Below are 22,965 nucleotides of genomic sequence, written 5' to 3' on the forward strand. Positions count from 1 at the left end.
GCACCTCGCAGTTGGTCGAGATGCTCTCATCCAAAACCAAGTTACCGAAGTGGGGGCTACTTGGGCATGCTTTTTCATTTCAATGAATTATCGAGTAAATTCATTAACTACATGTATTTAAACTTGGGAATTGGTGTTTAAAACCCGTAAACCCTTAAATCCATCTTACCGTTTACAGGGCACATTTGTCATTTGGCTATAAAAATGTCTATTTCTCTTTGCCACTAGTGAAAATGACATAAAAATGAGAGAATACAAATAAAAAGAAATGGAATATCAGGAAGAAAACATGAAAAACTGAGGTGAGCCGGCCTGGGGGTGGGGTGGGGCGGGGGCGCCCCAAGGCTAACAGCATGCACGGTCCCTACAGCTTCTGTGGACGGAGGAGGGGCATTCACCACTGGGGTTAGAGGATGGTGCAGAAGAACTTCTTCTCCCGGAATGGGTTCTCTGACGCAGGCACCGGGATGATGAGGGGGTCTTCCCGCACATGCGCTTCGCAGTACGCCAGGAGGTCAGCGGCTGCCTGGGAGACCTGTGGGGACACAGCACGGGTGCTTGGTTAGAGGCCAGCTCCGAGTGGTCCAGGGTAGAAGTCCCCGAGCAGGGTGGACCCGCCCGAGGACAGGCTGCAGGCGGGTGGTGCAAACCCAGGACGTTGCGGTGGAGATGCTACCCCTGGAAGCTAGGCCGGCTTGGCATCCGGAGAGGGCTGAAGAGCTGGCAGGAAGGCCCAGGCCCTTTGTCAAACTCTCGTTGGAGGAGAGTGCAGGGTCCAGGCCAACGGCCAGCAATGACTCTGCTGGTCCGTTTCTGGAAGAGTCAGACAGAAGGCTGCTGCCCTGGCCAGGATGCGGAGGTGGTGTACCCTTATGATCAGCTCTTTTGTTGCAGTCTGCTCTCAGGACCAAGCATGAGAGGACTCTGTTCCCCTCACGGGACACACTTTATGTGTGTGTGTGTGTGTGTGTGTGTATATATATATATATATATATATATATATATATATATATATATACGCACACACATTTATTTATTTATTTACTTTTATGTGGTGCTGAGAATTGAACCTAGGGCCTCGCATATGCTAGGCGAGCACTCTACCGCTGAGCCACAACCCCAACCCCAGGACACACTTTTGCTGTTTTATAAGACCGTACCTTTTTGAGGAGGGACGCCACTCCGGCAGAGGGAGCCCCTTCTGGCCAGGCAGCCCTGGCTCTTTCAGACTTATCTTAATCCATGCACGGTATCAGCCATTGATCATTGATCATCGAGCAGTGAACTGCCCCCATCTGTGCAGAGAGAGGGCTGGGGAGGCCCTGCTGGGGGAGATGAAGTTACCAGTTCTTTTGTTCATGGCTCCTCAGCGTTTGATGCCCGAATGGCCTGAGCGTTCACTCAGCTGCCCCTCAGACTTCTTGGCTGAGGCCCAGGCTCCAGAGAGGAGAGACTCGGTGCAGGGGAGTGCACAACAGCCACTCCCACCCCCACTGCCTCTGGCGCACCCAACACCAGGTCTTCTCTAGAACTATAAAGCCGATCAGTGAGTTAGGTGCTCCAAAGCCCCCTGCGTCCCTACTCAGGCTGGCTCACATCTTACAGGGATTCTTCTTCTGATTTCCAGCCAGACACACCCACACTAGCAGTGGTTGGAATCCTATTAATAATTCCAAAATGATTTTTTTCCCTTAGATAAATCAAGTAGGAGTAGAACTGAAGAGTCTACCTAAATCCAGACAGAGCCCACATTTGTTAGGAGTGTGGAATGGAGAAAGGGGCACCAAGGAACACAGGGATTCTCATTTCATCTCCACCCTTAAGCTAGCTGTGCGATCTTGGGCAAAGAAATCAACCTCTCAAGTTTTGCTTTTCTCAGTAAAAACTGGGAGTGTTAGATATCCCTAAGCTTGTTTTTACTGGGCCGGTTTCTGGTTCTACCTTTAGTGGCACTGTGGCCAGTATTTTAGATCCTAAATAAATGTCTGTTGAGTTGAGTGGGAGTGTTTGAAATTGGCAGTAGTTTGCAGGACACCCTTGTAGGAATTTCCCAGGCACATGGAGGCCTGGAGTGCACCAAGCCTGCAGGGAACCTGTGTGGCATCACAAGGGACAGGAGCAAAGGAGTAGGGAAGTTGACTCTGAGGCCACAGAGCTGTGGGGGGCATTGTGCAGGAACCACATGGTGGGTGGGCACCTGGGCTGAGCCCTGCTGCAGCTCCTTCCTGAAAGGGGTCCCGGCTGCTGCAGGTGTCACTCCCTCCTCCCACGCCAGCTTCTCTGCAGCCACAGGGGCAGACACCACTGGGTTCTTGCAGTGGACTCCTCCCTGCAGCCCCTCTTCTGGCACAGACAGGGCTGGGGGTGGGAGCCACCCCTTCCTCCTCAGAACAATCAGGCCTGCAGGTGCTTCAAGGATGCCTCCTCTGGCTCTCCGTCCTCTCCAGTATCTAGTTTTCAATTTCCACCTCTTTCATTTCCTTGGCCGTGCTCCAGTTGATTCTGAATTCTCTATCAACCTCGTCATCTCATCAAGGAAGCGATTGCTGAACATCCTCCTTGTAACTAATTGAGAGGACGTAAGGAAAGAACAAAGTGAGGTGTTTGTCCCCATAGTGAGAAGACTCAGAAGTGATGAAGTCACCATAATCATCAGGATGTGTGGACTGTCTCCACTGTGGGGGGACCAAGGCTGACCACATGATGGCTACCTGCACACGCCATCCACCTGCAGCCAGAGGCGGGCTCTCGGGACACCACAGAGCTTCCTTTCCGAGTCAGTCTACTGCAGATGTCAGCAACAGCCTTCGTGGGTGGCTTAGCCTAATTTAGGTCTCTGAGAGTAACCTCAGGGTGGCCTTCCGGGGGCTGCATCAGGACCTCCACATTGCATCAGGCCACGTCCTGGAGGAGGGGACTCGAGGGGCTTGGGGGCCACTCTGGTTGGGTCCTTGTGTCCCTCCCATAGCGGTGAGCCTTCTTCCCTCATAGCTGAACACCTGCACTGTGACTGTCCTGACAGTCCTGAGCAGGTTCCATCCAGGAAGTTTTCTGCTGCTTCTCAAAAGTGACACTTACTTGATGCCACCATGCTCCTTTCAAGAAAACAGGCTGCTCTTAGATCATCTGCTTTCCGTGCTGGTTCCAGATCACAGCTGTGTCCCCATAGCCATCACTCTGGATCCTGAGTCCTGTCTGTGCTTGAACCTCAGTAATCGCAGGAGTGGATGCCACCAGAGCCAGCATATGGCCACAGAGCGCTGGTTTCACACTCTGTGCCCAGGTGGGCTCTCAGGAGCACCCCGAGTTTCTGGAGCACCACTGCTGTGGTCTGCATACCCCCCACACTCAGGTTGGGGTGCAACGGCCTTGGGTGGTGCTGACAGGTGGGACCTCTAGGAGGAGGCCACATGGGCTCCACCCTCATGAGCAGAGGGAGGAACTGTCTGTTGTCTCAGGGCTCCTGATAAAAGGAGGTTTGGCTGGATTTCCCTCTCGGCCACTGCCTGCCCTCTCGCCTCATTATGGCGCAGCTCAGAGATACTTGCCAGACTCTAGAGTCATGTTCTTGGACTTCTCAGCCTCGAGGACTGTAACGGCTGCAGAAAATGGACTAAGACAATTATACCACTGAGGATGGGCTTGTCAGGCACAGCGGTGTCCAATGCAGTGTATGTCATCTTACAACAAACACCCCAGGGAGCTTCCCTAACCAGATATGGCATCTGAAGTCCCTTTATTCCCCTATACCCACAGGGTCTCAGATAAACCCAGGCATTTACTGTAATGGGATTGGAAAACATAAGCACAGGCCATGACCGTCACCGTGTGCCTTACACATAAAAGGTGACATCCTGACTCTCAGTGTAATATCCAGGCATTAATCAACTTACATCTGATCCTTAGACATGAGGCGAGAGGGTTTTATTTCTTTCTTTCTTATGAAGATATTTTTTTAGTTGTGGATGGACACCATACCTTTATTCTATTTGTTTTTATTTTTATGTGGTGCCGGGGATCGAACCCAGTGTCTCATGCATGCTAGGCAAGCACTCCACCACTGAGCTCCAGCCCCAGCCCAAGAGAGGGTTTTCTTAATCAGCCCTAGATTGATTTTTCTGACTGGAGGTTTCCTTCCTATAAAATAAGGGTGATAGACATCTCCAGATTCCAGAAGACATCTGCCATCTTTGAAACATAAAATAGACAATTTGCTTTCAAAGACAGAATTTCATCCTGGTAGAAAATTACAGCTCCCTGACTGTGGATGTTCACCCACCCGTCCCCCATCAGCTCTTAGCTCCGTGATGATGGACTGCCCGAGCCACAGCCCAGGGCAGGGACTGTGCTCTGTGGTGGTGCACTTGACTAGCGAGTGAGAGTCCCTGGGTTCCATCCCCAGCACACGCACACACAAAGCTACAGGACAGCAGATGTTGAAAAGAATCAGTAGTCTGGGAACAACTGTGGAATTTTACCATCCATTTCAGAGTAAAAGAGGTGATTAAAACAGCCCAAGTTAGCACATAATCCTGTTAGTTGCACTATAATTACAAGCTTCAGGGATGGGAGAGAATGTTGCAATTACTATAGTCACATTCCATGACAAGACAGATGACATAATTACTACTCTTACTGTGACAACCTCTGCATTTTGCATTTAAAGTAGAGAAACCACACCTATTTCTCAGCAGTCTGGGTCTGTTGAACAATAGTACTTGAAATCAACTAGAAGCATCTTTGTTGGCTTTGCCTATTCCTCCCTCTACCCCCAGAAAACAAAGCAGGATCCTCGTTAAGGGCACAGGTGGGTTGTAGCCAGCTCCAGGCATGGATCTTCTACAAGGTCAAAGTTGATGTACCCTCCACGGGGAGTCCTGCTAGCCTCGGGGTATCCCTAGGACATTAGAGTGTGTACCTTGCCTCTAAATTTGAACAGCAGATGTTAAACAGAATCAGGGTGAGTTCTTTTTCTTTTTGGTACTGGGGATTGAATCCAGGAGTGCTTAACCACTGAGCCACATCCACAGCCCTTTTTTGTATTTTATTTAGAGACAGGGTCTCACTGAGTTGCTAAGTGCCTCACTGAGTTGCTGAGACTGGCTTTGAACTCATGGTCCTCCTGCCTCTGCTTCCCAAGCTGCTGGGATTACAGGTGTGCACCACTATACCTGGCACAGAGTGAGTTCTTAAGATTGTTCTTTTCTTCTTTTCACATTGGAAAGTATTTAAGACTAATGCCACTTCCTAAAGGAATCTCTCTTTTAAAAAAACCAAAAAACAAAAAACGCATATTCAGTAAGTCCTCCTACAGACCCCTAAGGGCAATCTCTAGATGCTTCCATATTATGGCTTTCAGTGGCTCCACTGTAGGGGATTCCCAGTCATTGTTAGATGGCCTTAGCAGGAGGGGCTTCTGCCCACCCAGCCAGTCCTACCCTATGCCACATGTAGCATTTGGTTGAGAGGAGGTGAGATTGTGCCTACAGGTGGAAACCAGAAGTGGGGGGGATCTGTGTGTGAATAAAAAAACAACCTAGCAGGGAGCCCCCTCCGAATTGTAAGGTTGCATAACTGCCAGTGGGTAAGTCACCAGGTTGCCATAAAGGCTCCCCCACATCCTAGCTGACTGCACACAAGGAGGTGAGTCTAAGGCATGTGAGAGGGCTAGTATCTCCAAGCTGTCCTAAATCAGAGGTGTCCTCACATCCCAGCCCAGGACAAGCAAAGCTCCCATGCAGCCCATCTATGTGTGACTCACTCACATCTGCCCTGGACTTTGACTTAGCCAAACCCTTCCAACAGATTGTTAGAAGTCTTACCTGATGGACCATCTCCGCTTTGGTATTTCCCAACTTACTACAAAGAAAGCCACAAATCAGTCATTTTGTAAGTTTACCAAAAGAGCATTTTGTATGGTGATGGGAACTACTGAGGTGAGTGAGGAACACAGCAAGACCCCCCTCATCTGGCCCCAATGCAGAGGGGCTCCAGGAAGGCTGAGGGAGAAGCAGTGGATGTGAGTCTGGCAGCACCATCCTGGCTAGGCTGCACCAGGGGCTAACCTGCCCTGTCCTCCTAGGCAGGACACACCCAGGGCAGGATGCACACCTGGGCAGGACACGCAGCCTGGGCAGAACACACACCTGGGCAGGATGCACCCTGGGCAGGATGCACACCTGAGCAGGAGGCAGCCTATACAGGACGCACATCTGGGCAGGAGGCACACTTGGGCACTCAGCTTCCTCTGCAAATGGCAACAGCAATGTTTGCTGGACTGCAGCCAGGTGAGGAGGCGGATGGTGCCCTGCAGGCAGGGGCTACTATTATTCCCTTATGTATTTGGTTGCTCTCTGAAGGACGGAAAGGATGTTTAGGAGTGGGAAGGTTTCTCCCAGTTCTCAGGGCAACTCCATGCCCACAGGGCCCCCAGAGAAGCAGCTTGGTGCCTGGAAGGGCCCTTTTCCTTCCTGGGGCACCTTCCTCCCTCCTGGGTCCCTATCCTGCCTTATGCTTTGGTTTAATTTAAAGGCTGCTCTCTTTTGATCTGACTCCACTCCTAGAATTGGCCCTCTGACACCCTTTCCTTGAACTCATTTCTAAATCTGACTGTAGAAAGCACAGCTACTTCCTGCAGGTCTGGATGAGGCTTCTTGTGGAAGGTGATGAAATGAAGAGCTGGGTAAGCCCAAACTGTGATGCAGGAGGAGCTGCAAAAAGGAAGGTCCCTTAGGCTTGGTCTGGACCTGGGGACACTGTGGCTGCTGCCTGCAATGAGGAAGGTCCCCTAGGCTCAGGCTAGATCTGGGACACTGTGGCCACTGTCAAGACAAGACCCCCATGGGCCAGGGACTCGGCATCACTGGTTTCTTCTTTTTTTGAGAGAGAGAGAATTTTTAATATTTATTTATTTATTTTTTAGTTTTCAGCGATACAACATCTTTGTTTGTATGTGGTGCTGAGGATCGAACCCGGGCCGCACACATGCCAGGCGAGCGCGCTACCGCTTGAGCCACATCCCCAGCCCCACTGGTTTCTTCTTTCAGAGAGGTGGCTCTCTCCATCTTCCCATCTCCTAATTGCCTTCTTGCCCTGGACCTCCCAAACCTTCAGCCACGGGTGAGCAACCTGGGAGCAGGAGGAGCTCTGTGCTTCTGATGGTTTTCAGATTTCCACCAGCTATGCCGCGACATTGGAGTCTATCCTTTCTGTTTTAACACAGTCTTTGGCTTTAGAATCTTCTGGTTTGGCTTCATCAACTCAACCATATGAGTTTTATCAACTGGAGAAAACATGACCACAGGAAACATATTCCCTTATGTGTTTGGCTGCTTTCTGGCTGCTTTTCTTCCAAAAGAATTCCCCCCATGGCGGCTCTTAGGAAAAGTGCAAGAGACTTGGAGCCGGGTGCAGTAAAGGTGTCTGTTAGCAGACCATGGGGAGAGCTCTGGTGGGGAGAGCTCTGGATCCAGACAAACTTGGAAAAGCCAGGAGTGAGATCCCCGCCCACTCAGCAAACTTCCCACAAGGCTTCACCAAATGGAATGTGGGTTGTCCACATTGCTGAAGGACGACAGGATCCCAGCCTGATGCACAGTCAACACTTTTAGTTTATGAACTGTGGGTTTCATGGCATGATCAGAAAGTCTGTCTCAAATTCATGTCATAAAAACATCCCTCCTGCTTCCTAGTACTCTTGTGGTTTCCTTTGTTATATTTAAATCTTTGATCCATGCTATGCATTGATCACACCCCTGCCCAATTCAAACTGAAGCCACAAACCCAATGTGACAGCGATAGGGGACAGGGCCTTTCAGGAGATAATTTAGGGTGAATGAGGTCAAAGGATGGTCCTAACCTGATAGGACTGGGGTCCTTATAAGAAGAGGAAGAGACATGAGGGAAGGTCTTTCTCCCTGCAAGCACAAAACAAAGGCTGTGTCGGGACAATGAGAAGGTGGCCTCACCACACAAACCCTCACTTACACCCTAATCTTGCACGTACAGCCTCTAGAACTGAGAAAAATAAATCTGTTAACTTAAGCCACCCAGCCTGATATTTTGACAGTCTGAGCAGATGAATATAATTCATTTGAAATTTACTTAGATAAAATTAGTGAAGCATGTAGCTTCATTTATTTTTCAAAGTGCTAGCAATATCTAACAACATTTATTAATAATCTATTCCCCACTAACTTGAGATACCATCTGGGATCGTGTTCCAAATTCTCAATAGTCTGGGGTCTGTTTTGAGACTTCTTACTCTGTTCCAATGATCTGCCTGTTCCTGAAAGAGTATTAGAAATCTTTAAATATCGTGATTCTATGATATGTTTTAGTGTCTTCCTCCTAAAACACATATACTTAGGAAAACCCTCCTGGGCTGGGGTGCAGCTCCGTGGTACAGCACTTGCTTGGCCAGTGAGAGGCCCTGGATTCAACCCCAGCACTACAAAGGCAAAGACTCAATGGAACAAATGCTCCCACACATTTTCATCTAACTGAACCTCAGGATGATTCAAAGTCTGCTTCCTGGAAATCCACACTAGAATTGGGGTTGTCCTTACATTGAACCTTAACTGAACAATGGTTTAGAGAGCAGCTATTTTGCAGTAAGGACTCGGAGTCCAAGGCAAGGCATTCTGCTCTTCAGATCTCTCGGCCCTTCCATGCTCTGAGTGTCTCACTCTCTCAGGTACGGCCTTCCCAAATCCACTCACGGCTGGGGAAGTGGTTTCCGACGGGCAGTGCCGCCTCTGCTTCTGCGAGCCTGCATATCCAGGCAGTGCCGGGGCTGAGCCCTGGGCTTCTAGGATGTGCGAGGTGCCCCACGAGGGCTGCTTACAGGCAGGCCTCCTTGGCATTTTCTGGGTAAAGAAGTTTATATATTCTCGTTTTATAGGTGAAAATGAGGAAGGGCCAGGAGAGAAGCACAGCTGGTCAGAGTCCAGCATGTCCTTCCAGACCTTGGTCAGTTAGCCAGACAAAAAGGAGGCGAGCAGAGACACTAGGAGTGGGGAAAGTTGGCCTGATGCAATTTTGCCCTGGACCCTTCCTCGTGTTTTGCTCTGGGTACTGTTTGGCTTTGTAAGAGAGAGTCTAAGTGGCCGTGTCATTTGGGTTCCCTCTTGCAACAAATAAGAGGCCCAGTTATTCCCGGTCCTCACCAGCATTTGACATTATTTACTTATTGATACGTGTGCCTGTATATTTAACATCTTCATTGCTGACATTAGTGGGATTCATTCTTGCGTATTCATACATGCACCCAACATAATTCAATCTATTAAATTAGGACACTGTTGGTTTTCTAGATTTTTGCTATTGTCATAAGTGATAGTGGCATTTCATTTGGGTTTGCAATTCTCTAGGGACATGCGATGTCGGGACTCTGTGCTTATTTACCATCATATGTTATCTTTGGTGAGATCCGTTCAGATGTTTTGTCCATTTTTAAACGTGGTTGTTTTCTCATTGTTTAATTTTAAGAGGTTTGTCTATTTTGAATGTCTTCTTACCATCTATGTTCTTTGCAAAAAGACTTCCCCTCTGTGGCTTTTCATTTCCTTACTAATTTTTCACAGAAGTTACTAATTTTAATGAAGAATAACTTAGTCATATTTTCCTTCACGGGTTGTGCTTTTGCTGTTGTGCCTTAAACTCATTGCCAAGCCCAAGGTCATCCAGATTGCCTCCCGTGTTGTCTTCTGGCAGTTTCTAGTCCTGCATCTAGAAATGGAGCTGGAATAAAACATCTTGACAATACTGTGTCTTCCTATCTATGAACGCAGACTGCTTCTCCATTCATGCAGATGTTCTTTGATTTGTTTCTTCAGAGTTTTACTATCTTTCTCGTGTAGATCTTACACATACTGACTGTAACTGGTATATTTCTGCCCATTTTTTTTTTAAGTTCTAAGTCTGAGTCACTTTAAGTGTTTTCCTAGTGCAAAGTACATTGTTTTTGACATTAAATCAGAAAATCTAAATTAGTTTTTCAACTTAACACCTACTAAGACAGATACCTTTGGGGTTGCTTTGGTGTCTTACTTTTTTTTTTTTAGTTGTAGTTGGACACAGTATCTTTATTTCATTTATTTATTTTTATGTGGTGCTGAGGATCAAACCCAGTGCCTCACACATGCAAGGCAAGTGCGCTACCACTGAGCCCCAACCCCAGCCCCTCTTTGCAGTTTTAATACGTTCAAAATATGTTAATCGATTTCAGAAATGAACTTGTATTTACTGATTCACACCTATGAAATAAGCAAGAATGGGCTACAGTGGACAGTGGTCATACACTTTGTCCCCAGGACCTGGACCTCTTCTCTGGCTGGAGGGACTATCTTCTCCATGTGCTCAGTGTAGGGAAAAAGTTGATATCTCAAAACAGGATCTGAGAATGTTGATTCTCACTTTCCAAGAATCCCTTGCAGCTTGGGCACCAGCATGTGACCTTGATCCTGTCTGTCAGACCTACATGCCAGACTTCAACTAACGATCCAAGAGGGAGGAGTCCGAGCCCTGTTCTGGCGAAGTGTCAGTGGCCCTGGCTGGATGGCTAATCCCTGGCTCAGAGCGGCAACCCCACGAGCTGGAGCATGTGAGCTGGATGGTGATCATCCCTCTGCACTGCTGTGAGGACTAGTCCCGGAAACTGAATTTTATGCTGAAGTTCTCTAGTCTGTCCTGACTACCCCACCTGATCCTGTTTCCATGATGTTGATTTGGGACCTGAATCAAAAGTGAGCTGTTCTAAGTAGATCAAGTGAATCCTTCTTTGACCAAAAACTCCTGAGACCCAGATAGTGTGTGGGTTTGGTGATGAGCAAGTCTTTCAGCCCTTTGGGGGAGGAACTGGTGACTGGGAGTTTCCCCAGAGGTTATCCTGTAGTCTTAATGCATATTTTCGTGTGTAAATTAACAGTTTTGCACATTTACATCTCTTTTCATAAAGTTCTACAGCATAAAACAGAAAAGCAGCATAGCCAAGCATGGTAGCCCACGCCTGTAATCCCAGTGGCTCAGAAGGCTGAGGCAGGAGGATCATGAGTTCAAAGCCAGCCTCAGCAACTTAACAAGGCCCTAAGCAATTCAGGGAGACCCTGTCCCTAAATAAAATATAAAAAAGGACAGTTCTCCATGTGTGTATTCTTGTTCAAGAAATTTTTCAGTCCCTAGGAATTTATCCTACAGAAATAATCAAACGTGTAAATTTTATTGGCCAGTGGGTTCACTGAGTGTCTTTTTAAACAGAATACCCCAAAGTGGAAGCAAGTGAAATGTCTGAGAACAGGAGAGCACTTCAATAAATCACAGTACTCCAGATGACGTAGAAAACAGATACTAAATAGGACATTTTAGGAGAGTATTTACAGACCTGGATATATAATCACAAAACGTTGTTCAGTGATAAATCAGGATGAGAAAAGCAAAAGAGGTACACTATAACCTCAATTTTATAATATGTAAGACATATTCAGTTGAAAAAACACCAGCCTGTGGTGGTCACAGATCACTCAGTTTTCTTCTTTCTATTGGTCTGCATTTCCCCAAAATTTTCCAAAATAAGCAAGTACCATTTTTTATGAACAGAGAAACAGAGTATCATTTTCAAAACAAGAATTAAGACCCCCAAATAAGATGGGTTTGGTAGTGCATGCCTGTAATCCCAGAGGCTCAGGAACCTAAGGCAGGAGGATTGTGAATTCAAAGCCAGACTCAGCAACTCAGCAAATCCCTAAGCAACTTAGAGACCCTGTCTCTAAATTAAAAAAAAAAAAAAAAAAAAAAAAAAAAAAAATATATATATATATATCCTCTGTCCCTATGAATTTGAGCACTCAAGGGACCTCCCACAATTGGAATCATACAGCACTTGTCCTTTTGTTATGGCTCATTTCACTTAGCACACTGTCCTCGAGGTTCACCTGTGCTGTGGCCCATGTCAGCATTTCATTCCTTTTCAAGGGTGAGTACTATTCCCATTGTCTGGGTATGCACTTCCTGTATGAATTCCTCTGATGACGGACACCTTGGCCCATCTGAGCCTTGGCTGTTGGACTGGTCCGCAGTATGCAGATGGGCAGGGGTCTCTTCAGCACACTGAGCTCATTTCTTTTGAGTACATCTCCACAGATCATTCTCTGAGAATATGAGAAAGTCGGTATCTTTATTTGGGAGCTTTTTAAAAAAAAAAAAAAAAAAAAAAAATATATATATATATATATATATATATATATATATATATATATATATATATACACACCAGGGATTGAATCCAGGAGCACTCAACCATTCAGTCACATAGGGACAGAAAGTAGAATGCAGCTGCCAGGACTAGGGGAGGAGAGGAGGGGAGAGGGTGTTTGTAATGGTGACAAATGTCTGTTTGGGAAGATTAAAGCTGGAGGGTGTCGATGGTCACATCACCTTGTGAGCATACTTAACGTGATGACATATACATCTAGAAGGGGTTTAAATGACACATCATGCATCTATGCATTTGACCATGATATTTTAAAATGTTGAAGGCTATATAAGGAAGATATGGCAGGGGTGACCATGCCCTGTGCCCGAAGGCGGCCTCTCCTCAGTGACATGGCTGTTTCCACAGCAACGTGGCCATCACTGGCTGCTCCCTGGAGTCCCCAGGGTCTGGACCAGCCACACATCCCAAAGCACAAGCTCCCGAGACTCCTTGCCTCTGACCTGGCGTGGGACCTCTCCTCCTAGTGTTAGATCCTACGCGAGGGTCTCAGGGGAAGGGAAGGCCTGACAGACCCAGCCTCCTAGCTGAAGGAGAGTCCCCACCTGGTGGCCACTCCTCCCAGTCCCCTGGCCAGGCCTCCACCTAGGGCTCTACCTCTCTGCTGGCGTCTCCATGTCTTCTCTCTGAGTTCTGCTCAATTTCTTGGTGCATTTGCCCCTTGGCCCTCTGCTCAGCCCAGCCTCTGCCCCTCGTCTCTCCTGATTACTCAGGGCTTCTGCTGCCTCCTGGCCTCTGACCAGCGGATCTGCCACCCACTGGTAGTTCGTCTCGCACTCCAGTGGCCTTGTGGCTTGGCCCTGCGCCTGTGTGCATGGCGCCTGCTCCTGAGTTGCCCAAAGCCCTCGCCAGTCCAACGGGCGGCTCTCTGCATATGAGTTCGCTGACCTTTCCTTGTCCGGTGTCAGCCCTAAACCCGTCCCAGCCCACAGCCCTGATCACTGTGGTGGAGATGGCCTGCTAACGCGGCTTTCCAGGACCTGCTCTGCAGGGCTGTGCTTGGGAACGCTCTCACCAGGGTCTTCGTCCTCACAGCAGGGGCCTTGCCCATCTGCACTCCTCCAGCTGGCGCTCCTCGGGCATTCTTCAGTCCCCCCAACCCCGGGGCTTTCCCTGCTCTCTGGGTGCTAACCTCGCTCTCTCCTCTCACCGAGGACCAGGGACTGTGTCTGTGCAGGGTTGGGGGCACAGCACCTCATGCACATGGCAGAGCGGTCATTCACTCATGGCCAGGACACTCGACCATGGAGCCCCATCCCCAGCCTTATTTTATATTTCATTTAGCAACAGGGTCTCACTGCGTTGCTTAGCACCTGGATGTTACCGAGGCTGGCTTTGAACTCATGATCCTCCTGCCTCAGGCTCCTGAGCCTCTGGGATTACAGGCGTGCGCCATCACACAGGGCTACCTTCAGGTCCTTCTGTGTGGGCTTTCTGGCTCCTCTGATGGCTTGTACCCGAAGCCCTGTGGGGAAGGGTGACTATCTCACAGAGGCAACAGTTGGCATGGCCAGCCGTGCTCCAGATGAGACAGGGCTCAGTGCTGGAGCCCCGAGGGCGCCAGCTCTGCCAACACAGACTTTAGGAGTCGCCTGCTGGTGCAGATTCTAATTTTTGAATCCCAGATGCTGAGCAGGAGGAGCCTTGGATTTGTGTCCTGACAGGCTCCGTGGACACGACGCTGTTCCAGCCCCAGCCCCAGCCCCAGCCCCAGCTGCGTTTCAGAGCTGCCAGCTCCACTGGTTTCTGACCAGCTTCTATAGGGCTCTGGAGAAGTGGGCTTCGCCTTGCTGAATGGAGCTCTCCCTGGTAAAGGGGCCTGCCCTCAGCAGCGGCTCACAGTGGGAGTGGCCGGCACTCCCAGCCTCCCCCAGGAGCATCTGACACAGGGGCATGGCTCCAAGCTACACCCCCAGCATGCCCCTGTCACCAAATAAGTGAAGCTGCCTGACCTCGAGGTCACCGCATGGGGCAGAAACCCTGGGACTGACCTCATCCTTGGACTCCCTTGCTCACTTGTTGGCAGGAAGATGTGGTTACTCAGGCTGAAGTGAGCAGGGGTCTGTTTGGGGGCCTCCTTGCACAATCAGGCACTCCCTGTGTTCCATGTCACGTGAACCCTGGGCATGCTCCAAACTCCAAGCAAGCGCATTGGCCCCTGCCAAGGCCCTGCGCCCGCCCATGCACTCACCTTCACCCGGTCCATGCAGGCCTCCATCTTCAGCTGCTCCACAGCTCGCCGAGCCTGGGAGATGCTGGTGGTGCTGTTGTTGGACGTGGACATGCCCTCCTTCATCCTGCTTCCCTGGAAGCAAGCACAGGGGAGGTCTGGAGGCTGCTCTCTCAGCCTCCCTGCCTCCCCGCCTCCCACCACAAACCGACCCTGGGCAGAGAGGGGAATGCTCAGGACAGCAAGGACAGCGGGACGCTGTGCTCTTGTGTGGGGACTTTCTCAGCTTCGGGGAGAGTGAGGACAAAGAGATGAACCCCTGGTTAGAGCGTCACCACCAGTAAGACCTGGAAGTATGTTGGAAGTCAGTAATCGACACACCTGTTTGCTGACTTGGCAAGACAGTGCTCATTTTTGTTTTCTTAAAAAAAAAAAAAAAGTGCAAAAATCAGAGAAATGAAGCCAATAGCCAGAAGTTCCAGAGATCAGTGTGTGAACCCAGGACCCGGACTCCAGGCTTTGCAGGCTGGCTGAGGGTCTCCCCTGGCTCACACGGCTCGTAGGCGCTTCTGAGGGGAAACTGCTTTGCTATAGATTTTAGATTGTTGTCACTCCAAGAGGCTCACAGACCTCAGGTCGGGAGCCTGTTTCTAAATAACCTCACCCATACTCTGTCCCAAGCATAGCTTTGCTGTTCTAGAGGGGGAAGAAATTCTCCTGGTCTGTCCCATAAAGATGACAGTGACTAAGACGAGACCCTGTAATGCCAACAGTCCCACCATGAGTGTCTGCCTGGCACAGATCAGTTACTCCGCCCATGAGAGGCAAAGATTAAGGTCTGAGCATGGAGGACGGTCACTGCAAACAGATGCCCAAGGGACCTGGTGGAGGGTTTTCATGGGGCCTCTGATGGGCTGCACCTGTGGCTCCGACCCAGGAAGCACAGAGCTGGGGTGGCGCCGGGGCACTGCTTCCTTCCCCAGGGCTGCTGGTCTGACTCACGGGGCCCCCTACTGGGGCTGTGGAAGAGTGGAGGCCAACACCCCTCATCAGGCTCAGGCTCAGCAGTGGCCTGCGGCTGTGTGCTTGGAGGAAGAAGCTGGTCTTGCTGAAAGCATTATCCCCACCCTGCTCCTGAGCGAACCAGGACAAGACAGGTCACTCTCTTACCTGCTGAGAGATGGCACAGTGAGAGGCCTGGGCAGGGGACGCAGGCTGGTGGTGGCAGCAGTCAGTCGTCAGCTGGAGGCTGACTCAGGGCTCTGGCCTTGGGGCTCACCTGGAAGCACAACCAGAGGTGTGTGTAGAGGCTCAGGGAAGCCTCCTTGCTGGGTCCCGGTGTCCCCACTGTCCTGGTCCCATGGTGTCTCGCTCCCAAGCTCAGCAGCTTCCCTGTGAGCCCGGGGACTCTCAGATCAACCCTCCAGGAGACTGTGGGCTAAAGGCAGAGAGAGAACCCCTGAGAGGACACAACAGACTGGGACTCCATCTGCAGGACAAGGCCACTGGGGCCTCACCAGACGGCCCACGGCCCATCCACCTGTCCTGTTCCTCTGCCCGTCACTCCAAGGTCTAGCTCTAGCAGCTGCTGATAAGCGGAAGCAGTTCACAAGGTCTGTTCTTACTATACAAATACACGTCCAGTGTAGGAAAATAAAATCACAACAAAGAAGATAAAGACCCAGCTCAATTCTATGTCCTAGAGACAATTCTGCCTATGGTGTTGGTGACTATCATTCTTATACAACTTGATTTCAGCCACAGCGCACTTAGCATGGAGGTGGGACAAAGTCAGGTGACTTCAAAGGTCTTCACAGAGGGACAAATGTCCATGTCTGCCTCCCTCCTTGACAGAGCCACCCCAGGATGGACAACACTCAGATGATGGGCTTGTTCCCAAGTGCCACTAGGTGCCCTGCTCAGCTGCGTTCACTCCAGGGATCTGGAGGAACTTGCCACAAAAACAAAGGACCTGGCTGGAGCCAGGGACCAGGCAGCCACCCAGGCTCCAAGCGCCTGAAACTTGGGTTCTGAAAACATACAGCAGGAAGGTTTCCAAGAGCATTGTCAGCAAGTGAAGGGACTGGGGTCCTCCACTGGCCGAGGAGAGGGGACAGAATAGAGGGGGCCACCGTCGATGACACAAAAGCTGAGTAACTTCCAGGAGCACAGGTGCTCCTCTATGGGAAGTTCTCACCGCAGGTTGTACTACAGCCAGGGGTGACCTTAGCCCCTCGTGAAGGGTGAGGTGCAAGGAGATTAGATCTACATAGGAAGGTGCCTCTCACAAGAGCCACAGCTCTGGTGACAGCCACGCGGGCCCTCAACAGGAGTCTGCCTTAGTCCATTCAGGCGGCTGCCATAAGATGCCATAGATTCGGTAGCTTTTTTTTTTTTTTTCTTTAGGTACCAGGGATTGAACCCAGGGATGCTTAACCACGGAGTCATATCCCCAGCCCTTTTAATGTTTTATTTAGAGACAGGGCCTCTCTGAGTTTCTCAGGCCCTCGCTAAGTTGCTGAGGCTGGCTCTGAACTCAAAATCCTCCTGCCTCAGCTTCCCAAGCCATTGGGTTTACAGGTGGGCACCACGGTGCCTGACCGATTTGGTAGCTTTTAAACAACAGAAATGTCTTTCTCACAGTTGTGGAGGCTAGGAAATCCAAGATTGGGATGCCATCACAGGTGGGTTCCAGCAGGTCCCCTATCTGAGCCCACCACCTGCCAGCTCCTTGCTCGATACTTATGGGCAAAAAGCAACCCCTTGTGTAAGGCACAAGCCACTCGTCAGGGATGAACCCTGTGACCGTTGCCTCCAATGCTACAGACCTTAAATGCTTTGCATTGAGGGTCGACTCTAACTTATGAACGGTGTGCGACAAACATTCAGACAATAGCAACGGCCCAAACTCCAGAGTGGTTTCTACATCAGGAACTTAAGGTTTCTTCCTAGCTACTCCCAGTTCTCATGTAATTTACCAACGGGACACATCTTTACCATAAGAAATGTTGCCTAGCAACACAGTTAATCTCATCAGGGTTCCTGAGGGGTGACAGCCTTCCCCCAAATGTCTGTGACCCAACCCAGGAACCGGCAAACCAGTTAAGCTCCATGATGAGGAGGAACTAAGGTAGCAGTTGGGTGAAGATGGCAGATCAGCTGACCCTCTTAAGGTGGGCAGGGTATTGTGAATCATGTGGGTAGGCCCACTGTGATCACGATTGTCCTTAAAAGTGAAAGAGGGAAGCACGAGACTTGGTGTCAGAGAGAAAAAAAGCTGTGACACTGCTGGCCCTAAAGGAGGGGGATCCCAGGACATGAGCAGCCTCTGGAAGCTGGAAAGAGCAAGCAAAAGCGTCTCCCCTGGAGCCTCCAGAAAGAGCACAGCTCTACCACACCTTGGGGTCAGCCCCCGACATCCCATTTGAACTTCTGACCTCTAGAACTGTAAGGTAATCAATTTGTGTTGTTTTAGATCACCAGATGTTTGGTGGTTTGTGACAGCAGCAATCCAGGGTAACAGAGGAAGTTGGCTCACGTGTTGTCTTTTCTTGCAGTGGGGGGAGGAAGGGTTGTGAGCCGTCTCCCTAATCAGGTGTCCAGGGCTGGCCCCTTGCTCCTTCTCAGCCTCATCTCTGGTGCCCCCACCTTTCATCTGCCACAGGCATGCTGGACTACTGTAACCTCCAGACTTACTTGGGCCCTATTCTTGCCTTTCATTTCTTAGACCAACCCCATCTGGTTGGTGATGATGTCTTGCCCCTTTTGTGCATAACTGGGCACAGTTTTTTAATATTCTGTTGAGGACTTCTGTGTATGTTCATGAGGAATATTGGTCTGCAGCTTTCTTACAATGTTTTTAAGGGGGTTTGGTATCAGAAAAATTCTGGCCTCATTTGGGATATGTTTCTTCATCTTCCAATTATTTGGAAAATTTGGATGGAATTAGAATTAGTCTCATTTCTTCCTTAAATGTTTGGTAAAAATTCCCCGGTGAAGTCACCTAGGACTAGAGTTTTCTTTGTAAAATGTTTTTAACTACGAATTCACTTGTGTTAGTAGAAACAGGACTATTCAATTTTCCTCTTTCTTCTTGTGATAAGTCTGATTGTTGTCTATTCCGTGGAATTTGTCCATTTCATCTAGCTATTGAATTCATGTAATGTTTTTGAAAATATTCTTGTTATGTATGTAGGGTCTGTGGTGCTGTTTCCTCTTTCATTCCTGATACTGATAATCTGTCTTCTCTCTTTCTTGGTCAATCTGGCTATGGGTCAAAGAACTAGCTGTAGGTTTCATTTGTCTGTCCTTAATTTCACTGATTTCTGTTCTTATCTTTATTAGTTCCTCTCTCTCTGCTTACTTTCGGTTTAATTTTTTTTCTCTCTCTCTTTTTTAAAGTGGAAGATGAAGTTGTTGATTTGAGACCTTTCTTCTTTTCTAAAATAGCATTTAATGGTGAAAATTTCCCCATAAGCACTGAAGCTCACACATTTTGATATCAACTCAAAACATTTCTAGTTTCCTTTGTGATTTCCCCTTTGATACATGGGATGTTCAGGAGTATGTTTTCATATTTGGTTAGGTCAGAGTCTAACCTCGCTTAAGTTTTTAAAGTGTGTACAATTCCCTGCATGTATTACTCAAAGCTTTGAGTGCTGATGTGGATCTTGGATGGATTCTCAAAGTTTTGCTCAGCCGCTTAAGATCTGGCCATGGGCGAGGCTGGGGCTTTTGTGGGTTTTTATAAAAAACGAGATGATCCACTTCTCCCACTCTCTCTCTCCCCCAGGACTCCTCCCACACTCTCCAGTTCACAAGAGCCCCTTTCCCTGTTTTCTTTGCTGGAAGACAGGGTTTATCTTGGAGATATGGCCCTCGGTGCTGCCACCACTAAGTTCTGTACCTGGAGCCTGCCCTTGGGGCAAGGCTATGGGAGAAAGGAGAAAAGGGGAAAAATGACCACAAGGGCTCCCTTCCCGGGTTCTCTGGCCAGAAATGAGGGTTTCTATGGATGCACTAGCTGTCTACACTGCCGTTCTGCTCCTGGCCCATTCTCAGGCAACAGCACAAGAGTAAGGGGAAAACGGGAAGAAGCGCTTCTCCGTTAGGGTCACTTCTCAAGTTTCTCTTCTACAATCCACATGTTTTTTTGTTTTTTTTTAAATTTATTTAGAGACAGGTTCTCTCTGAGTTGCTCAGGATCTTGTTAAATTGCTGAGCCTGCAGAGGGATTGCTCCACCCAGGACTTTCTGTGCGCCATTCCCTCTGCCAAGAATGCCCTTCCTTTCTGCCTAGTGCTAGTTCAACTCTCATAACGTGGTGGGCTGTGCTGACCTCCAGATCTTCCCTGACCTCTCTCACCCTTTAAATTCAGCTCAACAGCCACAGCACGCCCTCCTGTGTGTCCATCAGTCTGTCTCACTATCAAGCAGCAGCTGGGCAGGGAGAAGGACCTCACCTTCCCGATCATCACTGTATTCCTGGCTTGCAAAGGCTGATGAAGCAATGGAGTGATTGTTTCTATTTTATACCTGAATCTACATTAAAGAGGCAGGAGGGACATCTGAAAATGGCAATCACAAATTGTGAAGGCTCCCCGGTTTTTTAAATGCTGAAGGGAGAAGCCGGAGGGTCCCCTGGGCCTTTGCCAGAGGACAGCTGGAACAAACAAGTCTGAAGACCTTGGCTTCTGCCGTCCCTTGAAGGCAGCCTGGAACATTCAGATTATGTCAAATTCCATTTCACATGACATTGTTTCAACAAAAAAGCTATTTTTACAGATGGGGAAGTGACTGACAGAGAAAAGTGATAGTTTTGAGTCTTCGATGTAATTTTAATTGAAGGAAGGACAAATGCTGTCACATCCCAGCTCCTAGCATCATCCAGCAAGAATGAATTTTCCATAAACGATTTTAGGGCAAACCATCAATTTCCACATTTCTGGAGACTCAATCTTTCTTGAAAGCAGGATGACTTTATTGCGGAGCATGCAGGTACGTGTGTGATTTCCCACGTCACATGCTTCCCCTTAGGACTTCTGTGCTTCACGAGAACAGATCAAGGAGGCTCCTCTGTCCTCTCTGCTCTGACACCGCTTCCTCTCCATGTCCCTTTGCCACCTTGGTATGCGTCTTGGTCATGGGTGTGGTTTTCAGACAGCTCCTGAGGGATGGAGGGGGGGACTGCCAGTGAGCCTCAGCCTCAGCACCTGGGGAGTGTCTGACCTCCTGCTGGCTCTCTCCAGCCACAGAACAACATCCCTTCCTGGGTCTGCACGGTGTGTAAGCCTGGGGTCTGCCTTCACAGCGCCACACAGGGCACCCACCACCCTACACGTCCCGACTCTCTACCACCTGTCCGTTCTCCCTCCCACTGGACTCTGGCACTTATCTTTTTAGTGTGTCCACAGTTTGGCCCTTTCCAGAATGTCATGCAGCCTCTGCAGACCGCCTTCTTTCACTTAGCAATGGGCAGTTGAGGTTCCTACGTGTCTTCAAGGTTTGATAGTGCCCTTTTTTTTTTTTTTTTGTACTGGAAATTGAACCCACTGGCACCTTACCAGTGAACTACATCCCCAGTCCTTTTTGAGTCCTTTTTATTTGAGACTAACTTGCTGAAGCTGGCCTCAAACTTGCAATCCTCCTGTGTCAGCCTCCAGGCATCTGCCACTGCGCCCAGTAGTACCCTTGTTTTTCGTGCTAATGTTCTGTTGTCTGGATGCACCACATTTTATTTATCTACCCACTGACCAAAGGACATCTCAGTTGCTTCCACATTTTGGCAATTATGAATAAGATTGCCACACACATCCATGTGTAGGATTTTTGTGAAAATAAGTTCTCAACTCAGTTGGGGGAATACCGATGAGTGTAATTGCTGGATCTTATGGTAAAAGGGGGTGTAGTTTTGTAAGAGACTGGCAAACTGTCTTCCAAAGTGATCACTCTGTTTTGCATTCCCACCAGCAATGAGCAAGAGCTCCTGATTCTCCTGTCCTGGCAGACATCTGGTGTTCCCAGCCTTCTGGATTTGGGCCACTATAGTAGGTGCATAGCGCTATCTTGTTAACTGTTTTCATTTGCATTTCCCTAACGACAAATGATGTGGTGCATCCTTGCACGGCTGATGTGCCATCTGCTCCTCTTGAGTCAGCTGCTGGCTCAGAACGTCTGCTCATTTTGTAACAGTGCTGTTTGTTTTCTTATTATTGAATTTTAAGAGTTCTTTGCCTATTTGGGGTGAGTCTTTCATTATACATGTCCTACAAATATTTTCTCCCTGTCTATGGCTTGTCTTCTCACTCGTTGACCTTCCCAGCCTTTTCAAAACTCCTGGGTGGAGTCTAAACTAAGTGGAGTCTACAAGGCACATTGAGCTCAGAACTCAGAGGCTTGCCACCCCCGGGCTCTTCGAGTGTGAGGCCCACGATTGGAGGCCTCTTAGTTCTCACCTAATCCCAGTCCTTCCATGCATGTACCTCTTCCCTGCTCCCTTGAGCTGTCTGGTGCCCACAATCCACCCCACCCAGCCCAAGCATAAGCAAATGCTCCGTCCGGACGGGACTTTCCCCTGGCCATTGCTGCAGTCAGTATTGTCATAAGACAAGCAATTCAGAACCCAAAGCTGAGGCTGTCTTCTTGTGGTCAACAAGAGGAGGCACTGTGGCCACCGGCTGACCTCAGGGAAAGCTCTGGCACTGTGCACTGTGACTTTGTAGAAGCCACCAATCTTCCCAAGCTGGGTTTTCATACCTGTGGGACAGGTACAGCTACACCCCCAACATGGCATGGTTCTGAAGATTAAATGAGATGGGAGCAAAGGATCTAGGAGATTGACTGGCACAGGAGCCTCAGGAAGTGGTGGTCCCTAATACCACAGGGGCATGCAGCACCCAGCAATGGCGATACACACATACTTTATCCCACAATCTGGACCTTATTACTGCCTCCTTCCGGGACTTTCTCAGGAACAGCAAGCCTTCCATGATGTTAACACCTTGAGCTGGTGATGTCTTAAAAACAACAACAACAAATTCCTTATTTGCAAACACACAAGTCTTAATGGTTTTTTGAGAGGCTAACCTGTACCTCCCCATTCAAGGAGGAGCTGGGTGTGGCGGGTTAAAAAACACACCACCCAAGAGTCTTCTAGCAGTTGTTTCCAAAACCTAAGACAGGGAAGCATTCAGGGTCTAGAGGGAAAATGGCTAGGATAGAAGCAGGAGGAAGAGTGAGATGCCTCAGGACCAGGGTGGTTGGGGACTGTCAGGGCGGGGGGCGGGCTTTGGTGAGATCCCAAGACAAAATGGCCACTTGAGTTCCAGGCAGAGGGCAACAGGGCAGTCCTGGGGAGAGTTCTGTGTCCCCAATCAGGGCCCAACGACACCAATAGCCACCAGCCTCCAAAGCCCATAGCAGCTGATGGTATCCCATGGGTCACCCAGTAGACAGATGCCTCAAGGATGAAAGGGCCACCTCCAACACCCTGGTCCTGCTTATGGTCCAGGGGGACCCAGAGGCAACC

The 22,965-nt window shown here is 49.2% G+C and overlaps 1 protein-coding gene and 1 long non-coding RNA gene across 2 annotated transcripts; one reads left to right on the forward strand and one right to left on the reverse strand.

Annotated features, from left to right (window-relative positions):
• Positions 1-406: 406 nt before the first annotated feature.
• Positions 407-14,564, reverse strand: Gng4 (G protein subunit gamma 4). The gene is made up of 2 exons (XM_027947947.2): positions 14,460-14,564; positions 407-535 (listed from the first exon to the last, which is right to left on the reverse strand). Exons 1-2 carry the CDS (start codon positions 14,562-14,564, stop codon positions 407-409), a joined length of 234 nt encoding a protein of 77 aa, XP_027803748.1.
• A 3,225-nt stretch (positions 14,565-17,789) lies between these two features.
• LOC139707817 (uncharacterized) lies at positions 17,790-21,725 on the forward strand. Its single transcript, XR_011709239.1, has 3 exons — positions 17,790-17,890; positions 19,817-20,435; positions 21,408-21,725. It is a non-coding gene; the product is annotated as an uncharacterized lncRNA (long non-coding RNA).
• Positions 21,726-22,965: the final 1,240 nt, after the last annotated feature.

The sequence above is a fragment of the Marmota flaviventris genome, chromosome 12 (assembly GCF_047511675.1).
Source record: "Marmota flaviventris isolate mMarFla1 chromosome 12, mMarFla1.hap1, whole genome shotgun sequence".
In the NCBI taxonomy this organism is placed as follows: domain Eukaryota; kingdom Metazoa; phylum Chordata; class Mammalia; order Rodentia; family Sciuridae; genus Marmota; species Marmota flaviventris.